General features: G+C 37.6%; 1 protein-coding gene across 1 annotated transcript in view; it reads right to left on the reverse strand.

Moving 5' to 3' along the window:
- Window positions 1-11,596: 11,596 nt before the first annotated feature.
- The window catches only part of BCAT1 (branched chain amino acid transaminase 1), a 58,964-nt gene continuing 50,140 nt past the window's right edge, over window positions 11,597-20,420 (reverse strand). The window contains exons 8-11 of the mRNA XM_065742525.1: window positions 19,381-19,466; window positions 17,814-17,954; window positions 16,560-16,634; window positions 11,597-12,805 (exon numbers count right to left, since the gene is read on the reverse strand). Coding sequence (XP_065598597.1) covers window positions 12,764-12,805; window positions 16,560-16,634; window positions 17,814-17,954; window positions 19,381-19,466 — 344 coding nt within the window. The 3' untranslated portion in view covers window positions 11,597-12,763. The remainder of the gene's footprint in view (window positions 12,806-16,559; window positions 16,635-17,813; window positions 17,955-19,380; window positions 19,467-20,420) is intronic.

Here is a 20,420-nt window from a genome sequence, read left to right on the forward strand (position 1 = left end):
TTTCCCTGTCAGCTGTAGGCAGCGTTCCAGCTTGTGAAGTTTTGCTGAAATTGGAAGCAACACCAAGCTTGGCAGAAATGTGATTGTAAGGTTTAATTGAAAGAGTAAGCTCGCTATTACAAATTAATGTGGAGAAGGCAGTCATGGTGGAATCTGTCTTCGGTTCCATATGGCCCTCCACTGCTCATTGATCACACAGCCTGTTCTCATGCATTTATCCTCACAGGAGTCTCTCCACTTGCTGAGAACTATTACCCCTTCTTACAGCTGGAAAATAGGAGATCGGAGAGTTACCTGCCTTGCTTAGGGGCACTGACAGGAATTGATAAAGGATAACCTCTAATCTTTTCTTCCCTTCCAGATTGCTTATAATTTTTCCCTAATGAAAAATCACTTCTTATCTGACAAACTTACATTATGCACTGCAAAGGAAACCAAAAGCAGCAGTGTCATTTTAAAATAAATCATTAAAAGCCGACATGGTTTTAGCAATTTACTATAATTCAGTTTGATTTTCAGTTTTCTTGCAAAAAGGTCTCAAACATAATCTTATGACTGAATGAAGCAGTAATTGTTAAAATACACTTGGTTTGTTACAGATGATCCGTGAGTCATAATTTTCCTTTTTTTCCTAGAAAATTGATTTTTTTCCCCCCACTAAAACACAAAATTATTTTTCCTGACAGCATGTATCTTATTATTAGAGAGGAAAAAGACAATGACAAGGCAGTTAAAACAGGTTAAGCATTTCCACAGCAGAGGAATTTTGCCCTGAACTTCACAGGTGACTTCATTATAGCCTCCTTGGGTCAGGTGATGTTGGCTCTTCTTCCTGCTGCTTAAGTCACCATCACAGATAATAAACTTTGCTCACATTACTCTCTCTTTCCAGGAAAACAGTTCCACTAGAAGGCTGCAAGGTCTGGCAGAGATACATGCATGTTTGGAAAACAAAGCTTGTGTTTAAATACGATTCTATACTGTAAAATTTGGGGAATTTCCATAAAGATGTTCCCCAAATTTGGACTTCTGGACAAATGTTCCTATCAACATCTGCCTTAGATACTGATTTGACGTTATCCTATTTTTTAAAAAGTCTCCTGATAGTCAAATGGTTGTTATTTTTTTGTTGTTGGAATGTGAAATGAAATACAGAATAAGTTCTCCTTTGTGCTGGGTGCATGTAGCAGCACATGGATTAACAAAGGTAATCCTTCCAAGGGACTCTGAGAGTCAAGCAGCTGTAAAAAGTGCAACTGAGCTATTAGGATTCACCTTAGCAGAAGTAAGGAGTGGTAAGGGAAGAAGAACCCAGCAACACTGATCTTTCAAAGACAGAACACCCATCTGACCTAAAGATGTCTGCTGATTGGTTATGCTCCACGTGCATAATGCCAGCAGCAGTTGCAAGGCAATACCATATACCATTCAATAAAACTGCCTGGGCTGATGAGCTGTAGTTTGGTCTCCCTGAAGTCAAACAAGTAAATAAATAAAGTGATGCTTTGCTTTCTCAGAGGTCAGACTGCGCAAGTGTGAAAGTACAGCAGCATTTGGGGTCCCACCAGATTCCTTCCGTGATAGTGAAAAACGGGGACTCAATAGGTAACATTATTTCTTTACCTTGCTTCTTTGTTAAAAATAAAATCTCATTTCAGGAATATGATGTGACCAAACTCAAGAAGTCAGGTCATCACTCAGGAATCCTTGCCATCAAAATCACGTTCCCCAAACTGTCCGCTCCTTCAGAAAAGCATACATACTACTATCTTTCTCTGCTTCCCACCTTAAGGCACAAACACAGGCAACAAGCTCTGCAATTTGAAAAGCTCTTGGCACTGTCACTGATAAATCTGGAGATCTTGAGATTAATGACTCACCTGATAGCAGCTATTAGTACTTCCCAGCCCAACACTATCACCACTGGTAGATTAAGACACTGAAACAGAGTGAGAGAAAATGTAATTTCTCTCAGCAAGGCAATTTATCATAGATAACCAACTCTTGCCTCACCTACCCAATATACCCATAATGACTTTGCAAGCCTGCACAATAGAGGATTTCTGCCACCTGGTAACTAAATATTTTAATACAACAAGGTCAGTACAGATAGGGTCTCTCCTGGCCTGTGAGTCGCTGACCCTATCCCTTCAGGGGCAGAACACTCTGTAAGAGTGGCAGCAGGGATTTGGAAGGATCTATAACCTCGAGTTCAGCTCAAGCTCAAGCACTACAGTTTTTACTCAAGAGCCATAAAAATATTCCACATGTAATGGAGAGCATATCAAAAGGATCTTCTGCTACGGGTGATGCTTAGTGGCTGATGTCTATAGGAGGGCATTTTCAGACATGAGTAGAAGCAGCTGACAAAGCACTTGGGTTTTCTGTTCTTTGTATGGTATATTAGTAACAACATATTCTGCAGTGGAGGAAGGTAATGATGTTCATAAGCACTTGGCAGCAATGTGAGTCTCATCTGGTAGGATCCAAGCATTAGGGTGGTCAGAGCTCCATAACAAGAGCTAACAAATACGGAGTCAATAGTCCAACCTGTGGCCTTTTTTTATTTCACATTGTCAGGCACCTAGATTTACTAAAAAGATTGAAGCATTTTTCACTATGTTTGTTCTAATTAGTTTTCATCCATACCTTTATGATGAAGACATAACATCTTCAGAATTTCATTTCTTTTCCAACCTGGCACCTCACAGTAAAGCAAATATTACAGTCCTTGCTCAGGAATAAGGCTTGCATGAGCTAATAAGATAAAAAAAAGCCAATACAGAATTCAGCAATGACTTAAGCAAGGTCTGGTGCATAAAAGTTTATGAGCCATAATAAAAGTAGCTTGCACCTGGAAGATAATCAAGTCCTAGTATTTCGTGTGGGTATGGCTTTTTAACTGGCATTAGCCCCTTAGAAACTGCCAAGGCTAAAGGGCAGTCCTGCTCTTCCCATGGTGGGTTCTGTGTACACGCCTCCCTTTCTGTGGTCAAGACTGCAACTGCTTCAGCAGCAAAACTGCCACCAGGGGAAAACAAAGGATCAGCAGCAAGGAATAGGAAGAGCAGAACCATTCTCATTAGCACCTCAGAGCATGAAAGTCACCTCAACTCAGGGGCTGAGCCAGTACCAGTTGAATAGAAAAGTACTGTTTCCACAGGCTTTGCCTGGTGATGGGCTACGTTAAATTCACTAAAAAGGAAGTTTTTAATCTCTTAGTTTTCAGTTCCTGTAAATCAGATTCATTTTAACCCTGTAAAAAGTGAGAGTCAGAACAGCCCTAGCTGTTGTTCATGTGACAGTGTTTCTGCTGGTGACATCCTCCCAGCACGTTATTTACTTTGTATATTCTCACAGTGCTGTGTACTGGGGATGACTGACCTGCCTGCTATGGACATACAAAATTCCTGCTTTGTTGGTATTACTACGTATCAAATCAGTGTCAAATTGATCAGTTTCCTCTTCTAAGGACACTTGTTTTGTAGACCACTAGTATGCACACGTGCTTTGGACTGATTTGTTGCTCAATCAGAAGATAATTTAAAATATTTCATTATCGAGTTCCTTTGATATGTAGAGTACCTACAATTAAAGGTGGATCTATTCGACACAAACTGTGGTTAGAACTGGCCAATTTGAAACATTTGCTTTTCTGCTTATCCTTTGAATGCAGTTATTTATCACATGAACACTTGAGTTTAGTTAGATATTGTATAAAATCCTCTTTATACCTCGCTCTATCAAAAATGTTGGCCTGCACTTCCACCAAAGTAAAGAATAATTTCCTACATGTTACTAATAGTATAAATTAATCAAGAAAATAAGTTTTGAAAAGAGTTGTTCCATGAGCAGGATGAAAAAATTGTCTAAAGTTATTTTCGAATCACAATTTCTTCGAATGACAACATTCCTGAGTTGCAACAAACAGTTTTGTGTTGCATAGCCTGGCACTTGCACTGCTGAGAACTTGATATCTTAAATGTAATGTCCTAAATTTGTAGATTCAGGAGAAACATTTTCTTATCTAGCACTGCAAAGCACACCCTTGGGACAGAGGGCAGTAGGCACTTCCCACATTTTTGTCCTTTATTAATTCCTCTCTGGAGAAACATGTAGTATACCAAAGGTGCTACCACAGAAAATGTTGCTCTTTGTGACAACAGAGTGATTCCTTAGCAGCTCTGTCGGAATCAGTGGTTTAATGACACAATATCAGAAAACAGAGCAAAAGGAAGGAAAAAACACAACCCTGAAATTCAAAATTTTTCATTGATATACCCTTTAAAATGGCCTGCTTCTTACACTCTCTGCCATTGCTGGAATCTCTAACCTGGATTCTTTGTCCTGTTCTGTACATACAGAATGCAGCTTTTGCTTCAGCCTTCCCCTGTAATACTTGAAAACCTCTTTTGTCACAGAGCTTTAAGAGACTCTATCACAGGTCAGTGTCCTTAGAATCAATACTCTCCCTCTGCATGAGCACAGTATTGGTGATGGTGTTTTATTAAATAAAACAATTGCCAACTACTTGGACTTTTCAAAAGGAAAGGAAAAAGGGATCATTCAAGTTTTACTTAAAATTTGCATCTGTCTGTATCTGAAGCCCGCTCAGCCCCTTTCAGGATCAGTCCTCATATAATTACTACCTGGGAAAAGTGAATTTTGAAGATGCACTTAAGCTCAAGTTCACAGTTATGAAAGGTTCCCTTAGGATGGAAGTGGAGAGGTCAAAATACAGGAATGAAGTTTGATTCTGACATGTAAGGCTCATTCTCCCAGCAGTAATTAACAACTCTTAGTACGTACCTGTCTACAGCTTCTTCAAAGTGTCCTGTATCCATGCCAGCCTTCTCTGAAATCACTGTGAATCAGCCAGATGGAAAATTTACCCTGATGTGTATTTTACCACAGCATGGTTCAGTACTACCTTTAATCACAGTATTCCCTGCATTGAAAAAAGGGGAATACGTCAAGTATTTTGGTAAATATAGCTACTACACATGGCAAATGTCAAGATTTTAATGACACACTTTTCAGTGCGTTCCACCTTCAAAGGGCTTCCCACTGGTTGACGTGCTTTAGAGTAATGACTATCAAAACTGCCTTGTGAAGTAAGTGCTCCAAGTATTAAGTTGTTTTCTGGCTTTCTTCCCTTACTTGAGTTCAATGCCCCAAAACCCTTAGAATGGGGGCTGTATTCAATCACTGCTACATAGTCCTGACATGTCATAAGCTGTTTCGTGACAACATGGCTAGTGAGTAGGTAATTCTGCCACTCGATTTGTCCAACATTTTACTGTAGTGAAAGAACCGTCTCAACCTCAAGGCTTGGCAGGGTGCATGGATGCCTGCCATTATTATGGCCTCATTCTTTCCTCTAAGTGCCATACCCATGGACTTCAGTGGAAGCCAGAAGGCAGAACATAAGCTCAACATTTTGCCTATAGACTTAGCTTCTTTCTCTCACCACTAGTATCTTGCTCAGCTCTTCTTAAATGCCACACTTCATTCCGTAACTTTTTTTTTCAATCCAGCCTCCAAGAGATGCACTCCACAACCGCTCCTGTCTATGGGATAATTATGCTCAGTTAGCAACAATGATGATTTCATAACATGCTACAAACACGTGCCCATGAAATTCATTTATTGGAGACAGAAACATTGGATAATTACAGATTTGATGAGGAAAACTGCGAATAGTATAGACTGTTTCTACTGCCAGCAAAATACAGTTATTACAGGATTTATAGACATACAAATATAAAGTGTTTCTTTCATGCCAGATGGTCTGTATGTAACAATGCCGTTAGGAGTGTTTAATTGTGCTTCTACAAAACCTTTAGAGAAGAATGAGGTAGACTTTCCTTTCGTTTATCCAGTATTTTTTCACACATCTGTCCTTTACTGCTTTTATATGCTCAGATCCTCGTAAAATACCCTGTTAACTTTAACATTTAAGACAACAGAGACCCTTCAGAGGTGTTTACTTCTCACTCTTATGTTGCTAATTTCCCACTGCTAAACATGCTACAATCCAAGAACTACTACTGCATCCTTCTAAATGCCTTGAAAGTCAGGTAGATTGGGACATCTGTCTTTCCAAATTTACTGGCCTGACAAATTATTTGCAAATAGCTTCAGATAAAACTACTAGTCTCCATCTTGGCAAAGAACATCTGACATTCTGTCACTCTTTACTAGCATAAAAGCCATCTTCCCAGAGACAGAGGGAATAGGTTCATTCTTCCTTATCTATGGGACAGAAATAATATATTGGTCTCCTACTTGTAGTTCTCATCAGCTATTAGGCCATTGGAAGACAAACAGAAATTACAGGAAGAAAATAGGCCACCGACATGTAGAAAACAGTTTCTCAGGTTTTGATGGTCCGGAGCACTATTTGTTTGTTTTAATCTATTATTTTGTGGTTTCATGGCATATAGAAGTGTGTTGCAGGTTTTAGCTATGCTACAAGGGGTAAACTTATGAAAATATAGGCACAGACGTAAGCATTTAAACAACTGAATAGGAGCACTCATTAACAGAAATCTACCATGCTGCTTGGCGTTTGGCATACCTGGGTAGTCTCTGTTTCGGACTGAATGAGAATGGTAACTATATTCTTCTGAACTCCCATTTTGACTGAAGTAAGGAGATAAGTAATTTTACTAATTCCTAGCATATCTATTCTGGAGGCAGAAGACTTTCACTTCACTTTCTGCTCTGGTATTTGCTGCCAGTACTTTGAACTTATCAAAATAACACAGTAGGCAGTAGAACTGGATAAGAGAGAAGAAGAAAAAATACAAATCTGGTATTTCACCTGAAACGATCATAATTCTAGCAGAGACCAAATTATAATAAAGAAGGAATTTAGCATACAGGAAGGTGATTACATAAAGAAAAAGAACGCTTGCATTTTTCTTGTAACCTCTTGACACATAGTATAAGATAATAGTTCGGTGACACTGTGTCACAGCCCTAAAATGAAAAGCAAAAAAGATGCAACATTTAAAAGATGATGTGTTCCTATTGTGATCACTGCGATCATAAAGTGAAAAAAGATTTGCTCCCTCATTAAGTACTGCCTGAGCTAACTTCTGAGCTCTTCCATCTCACACCTAAAATGACTGCTACAAGCGTGAGAAAATCAAGTCCTAAAGAGTTAGCAATACCAAGAGAACCAGCTCTTAGAAACTTTCCCAACTCTTGCATGGGTTGAAAAAGCACTGAGCTTATTTTATCTACTTTTCCCTGTGTGCCTCTTTGGTCATTAACAAAAATGATCCTGGAAAAAAAGGATGAAACATAATGTGAGGGACTCCAAAGCACTCATTTGGTACACTGTACTTATTTCTATAAAGTTGTCTTCTCCTACCTTAACTTTATCCAGAAGATATTTTAAAGAATTTCAAAATTCTTTACAAAGGTCTTAAATTCTCCTTAACATCCTCCTGTACATGTGAAATGTTTTTTGTTTTTTGTTTTAAAGCGTAGTATGAGAATTCAGAATTGCACTAAAAATAAGACACAAAAAAATTAAGTTTCATGATAAGCAAATACAGTGCAAATTAGTGTTCAAAGTCAGGCACAAAGATTTAGCCATGCTGTTTCTACTAGTGACTTAAAACACCACTATTCTTAGAAATGTTATGTGTGGTAAACCTTGCTAGTGTGGTCAAAGAAATTTATTTCCATCTCAGCTACTAATTCCAAAATTTTGTTTTATGTCTAAGGCTTGACTAATCTAATTCAGTATTGTTCCATACCTGCCAGGTCCTAACGTACTTTACTGTTCAAGCTCAAAGTAATGCAGATGTTTTGTTAATGGAGTTAGACACATTTGCCAATTGTGCCATAGATGGTACTTGGATTTTGCAGGGTAAAGAAAAAATAGTTAGTTCCAACTATTATGCTGAAAGCAAGGCATTAAGCAGAATGACAGCACTGTGGTTTTCTACCAATGCAATTATCAGTAATCAGTTTTGCTGTTATGACTGAAACTATCAATATATTTATTAAGAAGTGACTTAGCCCAAAATGATTCAAGACTTATAAACTATTTTTCCAAATTTTGAAGGTAGTGATAAAACACTGTAAAACAGAGGTATGACATTTCCCAATTGCTCAAGAATGCAATTCATAAAATTTGTAGCTGAGATAATTAAAGAAGTCTGTCTCACTGCTACATGACAAGGTGTCCCTTCAGAATAGTTGTAGTTTCATGATTCTACAGTAGAAGTACTGTACTGTACTTCACATAATTCTCTGCTGCCTAGAAAGCTTTCTGGGAAACTTATTAGCTCTGTAATAAAATCACTTTGGATTAGAGTTAAAAGCAATATGACTGGTATTACCACTACTCTGCACTTACAAAGGAGTTAGAACACTTGCCCAGGGTCACAAAGTCAGTGTCAGTCTGTTCAGTCATTACATGTTCAGATGGTAAAGCACAATTCTGATCCCTGATCACACCTGCAAGATGAATACAACACTTTATTTTTTAAATGAATTATCACTACTGCTAAACAAAACTAATGCACAATTTGCTTAAATGGTCTTTATAACCATTAAACTGTGTTGACATCATGACAGGACAGTTAAGGGGAAAAGTATTTGCAAAATCGATGTAGAAGAGAAAAACAGGAAAGAATGGTTGACCTCAGGGTATGCTCAGCCAACATTTACGCCTGCCCACTTCTCAGTATACAAGCCTAGGACACTACAACCATTAGTAGGGTGATTTCCATGCAAAGTCTGACATAGCCGTAGTCTGACAGGCTGTGATACCATCTTTGTGATCTACTTTGCAGTTAGGCAGTATCAAGAGGCAGTTCACAGTAAGCAATCTGCTGAGATTCTGTAGACTGTTTTGGAGTGGCCACTGAATTCAAGAGAGTTTCTCGTCTAAATAGGCTGCTATGGGATCAATCCTAGCTGTTTATCTCTCTCCTTGGAAATCTATGTATTACACAGACATTTCAAAGAACTCACATTCCAAATCACCCTTTCAAATACCCATTTTTTCCAAATTACCACTGTTCATGCCTGAGGAAAAATAAGTATAAAAGAAGTATACAGGCAAGATAAAATTGTATCTCCCTATTGAATTAGGTACACCCTAGACAAGAATTTATCTATGAAAGAGCAATGGAGGACAACTCCTTTTGGGTGTGAGATAGCTGAACAGGTATAAACCGTATGGGTAGAGAGATCTCTCACTGTCTTGATTTTTTTCTTGTCAGATGTTCTTTATATATCCCAGAAAAATAATGTTTGCTTTGCACCACTATAGGCTGAACAAATTATCTGTTCTAAGCAGGGACCATTATTAACATTCTCACCACAGTCTGTCACTGTAAATCTTCAGTGAATTTGCCCTCACTGCAGTGAAGAATCTAGTTTAAGCAACACCAGTTTTGATACCATAACTCTCAGCATCTGAACAGCCTGTGTGAAATGCCAATTTTATGAAATGTTTTCTCTTATTTGAAGGTCTTTTCCCAAGCATAAATCATACTCTCCAAACTGAAAATTAAGGACATGCTCAATACTGAAAATAATAATCAAAAGAATGAAGAGGGAAAGAAAGACAAAAATTAACATTCGTAATTATCATTTTAAAGGATCAGTATTTGTAAAACACAAGTGTGAAAAGGCTGAGCCTCAGTTGATCAACCCAGTTAGACATTAAATAATTGCAACCAATTATGCAAATATCAGACAACAATATGAATTTGTTGATCTTCTTTGAACAGTCTCAAATTCTAATGTTAGACTATCTTGAGTCTTAAATGATCAATTAACAGAACCATAACTAAGTGAGTAAGAATGGATAATTGTCTAGTTATGATGTACCATTCACTTTCTATGTAAATTCGTAGCAATTAAACAAATAGGGCACATGGAAAAGAGATGTGCAGATGTTCTTTTACATTCTATTACTAGCTCAGGGAATACAACAGTTCCCCCCTAAATTTTACAGGCAAAAATAGGAAGAACACAATACCGAACACAATTATTTACACACATTATTTCTTTCCTTTGGTTAAGGGGAGAAAAAGCAGTGGCAGAACACAGAATAGGACAGCATGCAAGATCAGAAGAATTTCCTGTGTGATGCTGACCTGACATCTCCCTTTATTTATGCTTTAAAGTCTAAAATCTAGAGTCTATCCACTTGGATTTAGAAACAACCACAATGCTGAGCTGACAGAGCCAGAGTAAAGTAAGTAACCAAATGTTAAGAAGAGTTGACTATACATACACTATGTTTTTATTCTTGCAGCTAGAGAAGTCTGTGCATTTCTGCGGGTCATTCCAGTTTCAACATTATAATTCTGAAGTCTCCATCAGTTCAGTATGTGCAATAAAAGAAGAGATGTCTCCCTGGTCAGTACAGGAAGCAGTGAAAACCAAATAAATCAAACTATTTTGTTTCCTCCCATTAAATTACTTGCATTCAATTTAAGAAGTGCTTTACATAACGTTCAAATGCTTCACCACAGTAAAATAATTCTTGAAACTGGTCCTTACTCATTCTGACTACTGAATAGATTAATACTGGTACACTCTTGCATTCATGGGGATTTTTGATATGAGACACCCATCAATTCTATCAAGATTTTGAGACGTGAAGGTATCATACATCCACTTCTCCATGCATCTGAAGCTAGATTTTTACAACTTTTCCTTATGCTGCTAAATTCACGATGATTATAAGGGTTCAGATTGTATACTTCAGTAACAGAAAGCTCCATGCCATGTTTCAATTAAAGGCACTCTTCAGTCATGATACTTGCCTCATTGGATAAAACTCCCTAACCCACTCTGCATCTTGACATATTCCCCATATAAAATTTTCCACCCATCTTCTTAAAGAAAACTGGAATACTACTAGCAGCTTACAGCACATATTAAGATATTGAACAAAGACCAGCACGCTACACCAATTCAGATGGTCAGAAAAGCGAACACACAGTACTATTACTACTGTGAAACAAAATTTTGTACTTTCAGTTGTATTCTAAAGAGAAAACTGTTCAACAATTTAACAGTAGTTACATTATCAGAGAGAACCTCCAACTGCTCTTCATTAAAAAAGTCTGATTGGGTCACAGTGAAAGACAGCAAAAGTTATGATTTGAGGGTGCAAAGTAACTGATGACTAAGTATGAGTTGTCTTTAAACTCGCCCAAAAAACTAAACACAAAAGCCATAATGTGACCTTAACAGCAGCTGTATAAGGCATGGGTGGTCTATTAGAAATTCTGTATTGCCTTTTTAAATTATGTTAACGAATGCCAGTAATTACAAAGAAATTATAAAGCATGAGAGATACTGCTGAATCTTCTTAAAAAGAAAAAAGTAAAATAAAGTGCTAAGAATTTCCCTTAATACTGGTGCATCCCTACTGCAAACTATGAAAATATATGCTTTACCTTCACTTCTTATAGAACTCTGTTAGTGTCAGTGAAGTTCCACCAGTTTTACATTAAAGTAGCACTTTGGAGTATTGATACAGAATACAGTGATCCTTTTTGGCTAGAGATATCCTAAAGCTATAGACAAATTTGTGTGCAAAAAAAAAAAAAAAGAAAGCTAATAAATATTACAGGATATTTCTCAGTGAACCTTTGCAGAAGCTAATTCCCTCACTATAAAAGTAGTTTTTAGCCCAAATAGCAGCAGAGTATGAAGAACTTCATACTTAATCAAAATGAAACAGTTTGAACAAAATCCCTTTCCTTCTTGAGCTTGATATTTTCTGCTGACAACATAACTTGATCCTTAAACAGAAAGGCTCTGTGTGTGGTAAAGGGAACAAGAAAACTTTTTGGTGATCTAAATCACGTTGGCTGGATGTTGAAGGAAAATCCATTTATTCATCCTCAACCCAAAGGCTCGGTTGCTCTCACTTCAACCAAATGAAGAGCGGTTCAACTTCTCCAACCGCAGTTGTTTAATTGTATTTTCTGCGCATCCACCCAGAAGGCGACACTATGTCAGCAGTTCCCAGATCTCTGCTATGCCAGACAAAGGGCAACTCTGGTGTCAGCATGGTCTGGCTCAGCCATGGACATCATGTACTGAAAGATGTATTCGACAACTAGAGAGGTATGTCCTGCCCTACCAGCCTCTGCTTATCTCCACAGAGGTAAAAGTAGCCGGCCAACAAGTAGCATGTTGCAGGCTACATCCGTGCTAAGCATCTGGGCTAAAGGACAGAGTTGTTATCTGACAGAATATGGATGACAGAATCTGTGGGGCTATGAAAATTCAAGAACTGTCATACAAGCAGGTTACAAAAGGACAGAGCATATGGTTAAACTTAATTCTTTCTTGAACACAGAGCAAAAGGCAGAATAATGGCAATAGAACCCTGTGGACAACTAACAGGCAATTTCTCTGCTTTGTACAACTTGCTCTGCTGGCAATGGCAGTTAAAATAAACCAAACAAATTGGAGAGCAGTTGAAGAGCATTTTACAAGTTTTTAGACTGTACATAAGACACAAGGAGGCACTAAGAAAACCATCGGGAAAGTCCTATTGCTAACATTTAGCACCTCTACCAAGAAGACAGGCTTCTACTAGCAGGATTACAGTAGAAAACAAAATGATTGTGTTCACATTCACTGGATTGTGGAAACAATCATCCTGGGGAGCAAACTGATGCAGAAACTAGGCTACGCACAGGCAGCTACAGAAGTTATCATTAGATGCGTTTATTCTGTCTGGAGGGTCTGAACTCTTCCACCTTCACGATACCAGCACTGTCCAGTCGCTGTCTTCTCGTCCATACTGAAACAAAAAAATGGAGTTTTAGAACTTAAAAGTAGAAGTGCATAATAATTATGATAATTTGGGCCTCCAGGACATGAAAGATATTGAACTGTTGGAGCGAGTCTAGAAGAAGCTACAAAGATGAACAGAGGACTGGAGCACCTCTCCTATGAAGAAAGACTGAGGGAGCTGAGATTGTTCAGCCTAAAGAGAAAGCTGCAGGGAGACCTCACTGCAGCTTTCCAGTACCTAAAAGGAGCTTATAGACAGGAACAAGACTGACTTTGTATACAGGACAGATGTTTTAAACTAAAAGAAGGAAGATTTAGATTAGAAGTTAGGAGGAAATTCTTTACTTAGAGGATGGTAAAGCACAGGCACAGGCTGCCCAGAGAAGCTGTGGATGCTCCATCCCCAGAGGTGTTCAAGACCTTGGATGGAGCTCTGGGCAGCCTGATCTAGAGACTGACAACCCTGCCCACAGCAGGGGGTTGGAATTGGGTGGGTCTCTTCCATCCAAGCCGTTCTACGATTCTATGAACTTCTTAAATCTATCCTCAGATAGATTCATATCCACCACCCAAATAATTGACAATATTTTTTATGCCTTCTGTCTTTTATTTCAGGAAAGCTAAAAGGTTCCTTGCAGTTTTATACATCTTCCAATGAGTGAACTTGAAATACACAACTAGAGATGATATAGAATAGTCCTGCTTTCTATCAATTTAGTACAGTTACTCCTGGAGGTCAGTTCATTAATTTATTCTTAACTATGCCCCTGCTCAAGCTCCAGTAAACAGACACATTTGTTTTTTCTTTCTTTCTATTTTCAAGGTGGCTTTTTATTACATTCTGACTGAATGTAAAATAAAACCAATCACAAATACCACAGAGAGCAGTTAAAGAGAATTGCAAACCAAATAAAACAAGTTGTCTTCCCATACACCAGGCAGAATAGAAGGTGACCTACTACATGAAGCTGTTTCACTTCCAGGGGAAAATACAGTCCCAAGGCAGCACTTTGAATCATTAAATTGGCTCTGTGTTCTAAAGCTCTTCATCATCAGTCCCATAAACAACACTCTAGAGAGCCCCAAAAATGCACATATGGCTCATGCATTTAAGTAAAGCAGAGGTGGACAGACTAGTGGCAGATGTAGGTTGGGAGCCCTTCACCTTTTAAAGTACCATGTTCAGTGAGCTTGAAAACACTTCTGGGCAAAGAATAAAGTATTATTTTTAGAGGCTTCACGTAGGCTGAAAATACTACTTGATGAAAATCCCTCCAAGAGAGAATAAAAGGAATTTCCTCCAAATCCATGTTATGTATCAGCAGGAAATGAGATAAAGGCACGTTAGAGCAGGCAAAAGAGAACATTTCCAAATCAGGATGAGTCAAAAGAAAACAATTCTAGATCCACAAATAAATGACGTTCAGTTTACTTGTGTTTTGATCTTTAGTCCAGTGAGTAAACCCTCTAGAAGACCTCTGAATGTGTCATATCTACTTCTTTACATCACTAATACTGCTCTTCTGGTTTTGCAGTCTGTGATGCAGTTGATAAAACACTGCTATGGTGCTACTGAGGACCTTAGATATACTTTCTTGCTGTAAAGATCTCCAGCTTATGTTCCCAGGTATCAGTGTGATAGCTTTGGGAACTATATTAAGGAAAAGTAGATGTATCGTTAATTTACCCACAGAGCTCCGAATTAACCTAATGCGAAGCAGTTTTGATGCGGGTAACGATAAATGGAGAAAAAAAGAAATGTCTTTGACCTTCATGTCACTCCTCAGTGACAAGGTCACTCCCTCAGACCTCAAAAATCAGAAAGCAGAGAAAGGCCAGGAGATTACTTGGAAGTTTTGATGGCTTTAGGTAGTACCATATCTTGCTCTGATAACAATTTCAGAAATTGTAAAGAGTGGTTTGAGTTGCCATTTGACGATAGTTTGAACACAATTCCAAAACTAAAGAGAGAATGACGACTCTTTGACCACTGTTAAGATGCCTCCACTTTTTTTTTTTTTTTAGTAAAAGAAGATGTAATTCCTAGGGAAAAGAATCTCATCTCTACATCTTCTAACTCCAGCAGTTGCAGAAGACAGTGTTCTATGACAAAATAATTAATAAACATACTATTACTGCATACAACGTAGTTATTTAATCTAAAATCTTTATCAGCCTAAGTAATCAAGATTTTCACTTGGTGATAGGAAAGGAAATATATATCACAGTACAACTACTGTCTCTCTCAATTGGCATGAGAAATGAGATCAGTTCTGCCCATGAGTTTCTAATTTGTCACTCTAGCTCTAGTTCCCACTGAACAGCTGTTCATATCCAGAGAAATCCTGCTGAACATAGGAGACTTACAAACGAACAATGAGCAGCATGAAAACAGACTTAAAAACACAATAATTGAGATAATCTGAAAATGCTGAACAAGCATGCATTGTATACAAGATGATCAGTATAATGACACTGGATATGGATCCCTGCACCTCTTGGTCACATGCAAACGCAGGACAGCGTTGGTACTGATAGTTATTCCTGTCTCACAAATGTCCATTGTTCAACATGAAATGGATACATTGCCTTAGTAGGCAAGACAACAGTAAGGAGACCAAGGTTCTGTCTGGCTGTCATTTCCATGGCATTTTATTTTTCCAAACGTGTAGACTCTTTGGAATAAGCCAAATGATATGACAATAATCTTGTGATGCTGCAAATAAATGTATGTTTCCCACCCCTCCTGGTATAATATATGAAATATCTTTCACAGAGATCCTGAAAAATCTCTTAGAGATTTTAGGAATATGATATTCCCTTTTGTGTGTTATGGCCATGCTTTCTGAATGAGAATCTGAGGTACACGTAGATATAAATTAATCTCTCCACTGGTAGGGAAGTGCAGATATGCAACCAGCAAATGGTGATTGACTCTTAAAGGGAAGTAGCTGTGATTCCCTTTAAAATAACATTTCTAATGATTAAATATTCAGATTCTCCTGAGTTTAAGAAGAAGACACAGAAATACATGTATATATTTACATGTATTGATCCAGCAGATTCTAGGAGTGATGGACCTTCTGTTCAGCTGCAACTGATGAACACATGCAAATACACTCATTCTGTATGCTCAGCTATAAGGTGTAAAGGTCCAGGAAACATAGCGGTTGGAAGCAATAAGCACTTGACTGTTGAGGGAAGGCATGTCAGGTGTGGGAGAGGGAGGGACCATAGTATGAAGGTAGACTCAGGGAACAAGGTGTGCTCAAGGCCACGTTGGATGGCACCCTAGGCAACAACCTGCATCCAGTTTAATAGTTGGTAACACTGCTCACAGCAGGGAGGTTGGAATTAGGTGGTCTTTAAGGTTCCTTACACCTTCCACCTACGTCATTCTATGATCCTATGGTCAGAAAGATAGCATTGTGCCCAGTGAGTGCTCATAAATCTCTTTATTGATTAACCCATATTCATTTATGATTGAGGTTATTAAGACGCTTCATCTATTTATTTTTTTTACCCTTAATAAGGAACTTGTAACAATGTTATCAGTTTGGAAGATGAATGAGGAAAAATATGTATCTCTATCCATATCATATTTTCTCAAGATAATAATAATAAAAAAAGATTGATTAATCATGCTGAGCAAAGGCATAATAGTACGTCTACAATAATATGATTAAAAAGACTTGTTTCCAAGGTTTACACATTATCACCTTTTACTATCTTATCTGATTAAAGGAGGTGAAATATCTTACCTGGATATCAGTCAGTTTATTCAGGATTCGGGTGGTTAACTGAGGTCCATTTTCCATAGTTGGAATGTGCAAATGCTGACAATGAATGAAAGAGAGGGGGGAAGAGAGAACAGGGATGTAAAGAGAGAGAGAGAGAGAGAGAGAGAGAGAGAAATGAAATAACATATAATTACCTTAGGAACAACAACAAGGATTTTAATAAGAATTTATCACATTTTCTAGTTCTTACAAGTAGCCAAAGCTTGTTTGTAATGTTTTTATAGGAGGTTATGCTCAGCTAGTGAAAGGTTAAATTAGTCATATTGTTTTGCTGCTTTCAAACAATGTCCAGTCCAAACTCTCCAAAAGAACTGTCCAAAACAGACAATAAATTGTACAGGCAAGAGCAGAACTCCTCTACACAGTATTTCATTTTAGAGTATATTGTGCAGAAATGCAACAAGTACATTTATAGTACTTATCAACACTTAGCACTTGGATGTTTCTCATATTACCTTAGCATGTAACATCAGTACATTTATTCTACCTTCTTAATTCAACAGTCATCACTTTACATATTTCTACTGTATTTACCATATGCAACAAAATACCTATATATCCAGATATATAGCCTTGTGAATTAACTTTGTGCCGATTTAATAGCATCATGTCAGCCTAACAGGCTGAAGAAATGTCTGTGAAATTCCATCCATACAGGAGAAATCTCCCATATGGTGCATAACAGGTAGAAGCAGATGTGCATTCTCCTGACACAGCTCCTCTACCACAGCTGGTTTTCCTGCATTGTGGGGTGAAAACCAGATAAATTTGAGGAAGAATGAATGCAGTGGCTCAGAAATCTGGCTCCTGATGGAAGTCTTTCCTCTCTTACCTACACTGGAAGCCTTGTATTTTTGAAAAAACTTTCAATAAAAGAAGAATGTATTTTTCTGTATTTCCAATCAGGCTGGGAACTATTACACATATTTTCAGGAACTGAGATTTTGTGACTTTGCTAAGTTATAAGCAAAAAAAAAAACAACAAAACACAAACAAACAAAAAACAGAAGATGGGAGGGAGTGTTCTCTACTGACAACATACCAGTAACTCACTTGGCAAACAACACACTTGTGCCTTCCCATGAGCCTCAGGCAGTACTCCTTTTCTATCTCACTTGTGTAGTGTTTTTTCTTTTGTTGTTGTTTGTCTGTTTCTCCATAGCAAACAGTTGTCAGAAAAATTATAGAGAGAAAGGAAAAGTGATATTATTTTACCTTGCCCTTATACAAAATTCTGGAGATAGGACACACAATACAGGCTGTTCCAGCCCCAAACATCTCCTTCACTCTGTTCTCTTCCAAGGCAGATGTCAAGTCACTCATGGTGATGTAACGCTCAGACACTTTAAATTCTCTCTGCACAAGAAGAAGCAAATATAAAATAATATTTAAAAGTTTAAGAAATAAATGCATTTTTGTTTGTCATTGTTGAAAAATCTCTAACAGAACTACACAGTATTTTTACGCAGCCCAATGATCTTTTCAAACCTCACAGTATCATACAAGATAGACTAATGAAAAAAATAACCTTCAAGAAAGCGAGTAGTTCGCTAGGTACAGTGCTGATGATTAAACAGCACTTCCCATGACTTGATACACAAAATCAGTACTGTATTAGGGAATAATACAGCAGAATTTGTAATGGATTATGTGACACAGGATCTGACAACTCATGGTCCCGAGCATCGTGAAGTTTGACTCAATTTTGTACAAGAACTTGGCATCATACTCTTGGACAATTCCAAAGCAAAATAGCTTTTGTTAATTCTACCTGCAATGCCAACTAGATGCATGCCTGTATCCAGCTGTCATCTACAAAAATTAACTAAACAGCAGGTATGAGTAGAGCAATTCACATAAGACACAGTCTCTAGGAAGGAAACGCTTTACTTTCTATAAGTGTTGAAGAATGAATAGCAACTTGAGGGGCCTGAGGGGAAGCTTTTAAAGAACAATAATAAACAGTGAACTTTCCATTTCATGGTTTTATGTAGACTTCATTGTCATAATAGGCCTAACTAAAGCTTAGCCCCTGTTTTATATGTTAGCTTTTAAATATGGAACAGAGGTGTTTAAGAGAACAAAAAATTATTATTAGTTCTGGATAGAAGACGCCATGTAAGAAGGGTTTCAGGTAGGTGAGGAAATACAAGTCAGGAAGATGACAGAAAAAAACTGTGAGACTAGGAGACATATAACTATTCAAGAGCCCTAGCAACTGGCAATACTTGTCTATCTTGTAAGGGAGACATGACTGAGAACTGCATATGCATATCTACACTAGTTTTATTCTAGACACAGAGTAGCTTAGGAATTCCAGGAGTGCTAATATGAGTAAAGATGTATAACAATTCAACACAGATGAACAAGTGGCAAATGTACCCCATGCAGCATGTGCTTAACTCTCTCCATTACAAGTTAGATTTAAGTGACATAACTGTGAACTGTGCTTCAGGAAGTCTTTCAGTGCTGATGAATATAGTTGAGCTGTGATCATACATAGTAACCATTTATAGCGTTCCTTTATGTTAGCGGTGGCAGTAGATTTAATGAGAATGTTCATGTTAAATACTATACAGAGCTAAGTATTGTTCCATGTGATAGGTATTGGTGCTCTGATGATGTTGCTCAGAATCCATGAATCAATATACTCCTTAGTGCTCATTTAGGTTAAGGGACTTGACCAGATCAGTTGAACTTCTGGACAACAAGCAGCAAGAATGCTTACTTTAGTAGATGTTAAGAGACTTGAAACCACTACTGGCATGGCCAAAGCACTCACCCAGTTGCGTGCCAGATCCAAAATACTTTGTCTTGTCACTCCTGGAAGGATGATGCCATCTAAAGGTGGAGTTGCCAGTTCATTTTCTGTCACATACAAGAGAAATAAAGCAAAACAAACAAAAAAAACATCAAAATTAAAATCTTACTCTGTATGATGAAATATTTCTCAGACTTCTATATGAACACAAATTGCACAAATTCAACACCAGTGTTTTTTGAGTGTTCAGAGCCTATCAAATACAGCTAAGTGGATGGTCAAGAAATTTAATTAATGAATTAGTAAATATATGGCTAGAGTCTGGTAGTAATATTTATTCCTGAGTGTATTATGGATTCACTGTACAGTTATCAGGAACTATTGAACAGCTCAGTCTTCAAATTCAGACTATAGAGACACAAAAGAAGGTCATACCTAATAATGCTAAGGCAGATGATGACTCTCCCTGAACTGCTTTACTTTATTTAGGTATATGGAGTTCAGTATTTCTACTTCCAAGCATTAAGTGAAACATTTGCTAGGAATTTTGAAGCTAATTTACTGAACTGGCAAAGCAGAGCAAACCTCGTTAGATGCTTCTTGAGGAGACCTCTTTAATGATCTTTCCTCTTAGTCTAGATGTCTTTTTTTTTTTCCTCCTAATTTTGTCTTTACTTAAAAAGAGCAGTCCCAATAAAATTCCAAAATCACCAACAATTAAAACTGTTCCACTAGTTTGGTTTGTTGTCTTGTTTTTGCTTTCAGGAAAAAGAACATTAGATAAATGCTGATCCAACACTTACTAATGAAGAAGTAACACACAGCAATCCATACTTGGTAAATACTTAAATTCATTATCAGTGGGACTTTCAGTTAGACTCTTCTTAATTTTTTTTCTAACCATTTTCTCTTCCCAATAAGAATCCACTATTGTTTTTGGTCTTATAAATATATTAATCTCTGTATAGAATGCATAAGCCATGAAGGCTTATTACATCACCTACGTGAGAACAAATCAAAGAACAAGATGTACACTTTCATGTTGCCATTATGACCCCTTA

This window comes from Cyrtonyx montezumae, unplaced genomic scaffold (genome assembly GCF_038088225.1).
Source record: "Cyrtonyx montezumae isolate F1298 unplaced genomic scaffold, pur_monq_1.0 scaffold_3, whole genome shotgun sequence".
NCBI lineage: Eukaryota > Metazoa > Chordata > Aves > Galliformes > Odontophoridae > Cyrtonyx > Cyrtonyx montezumae.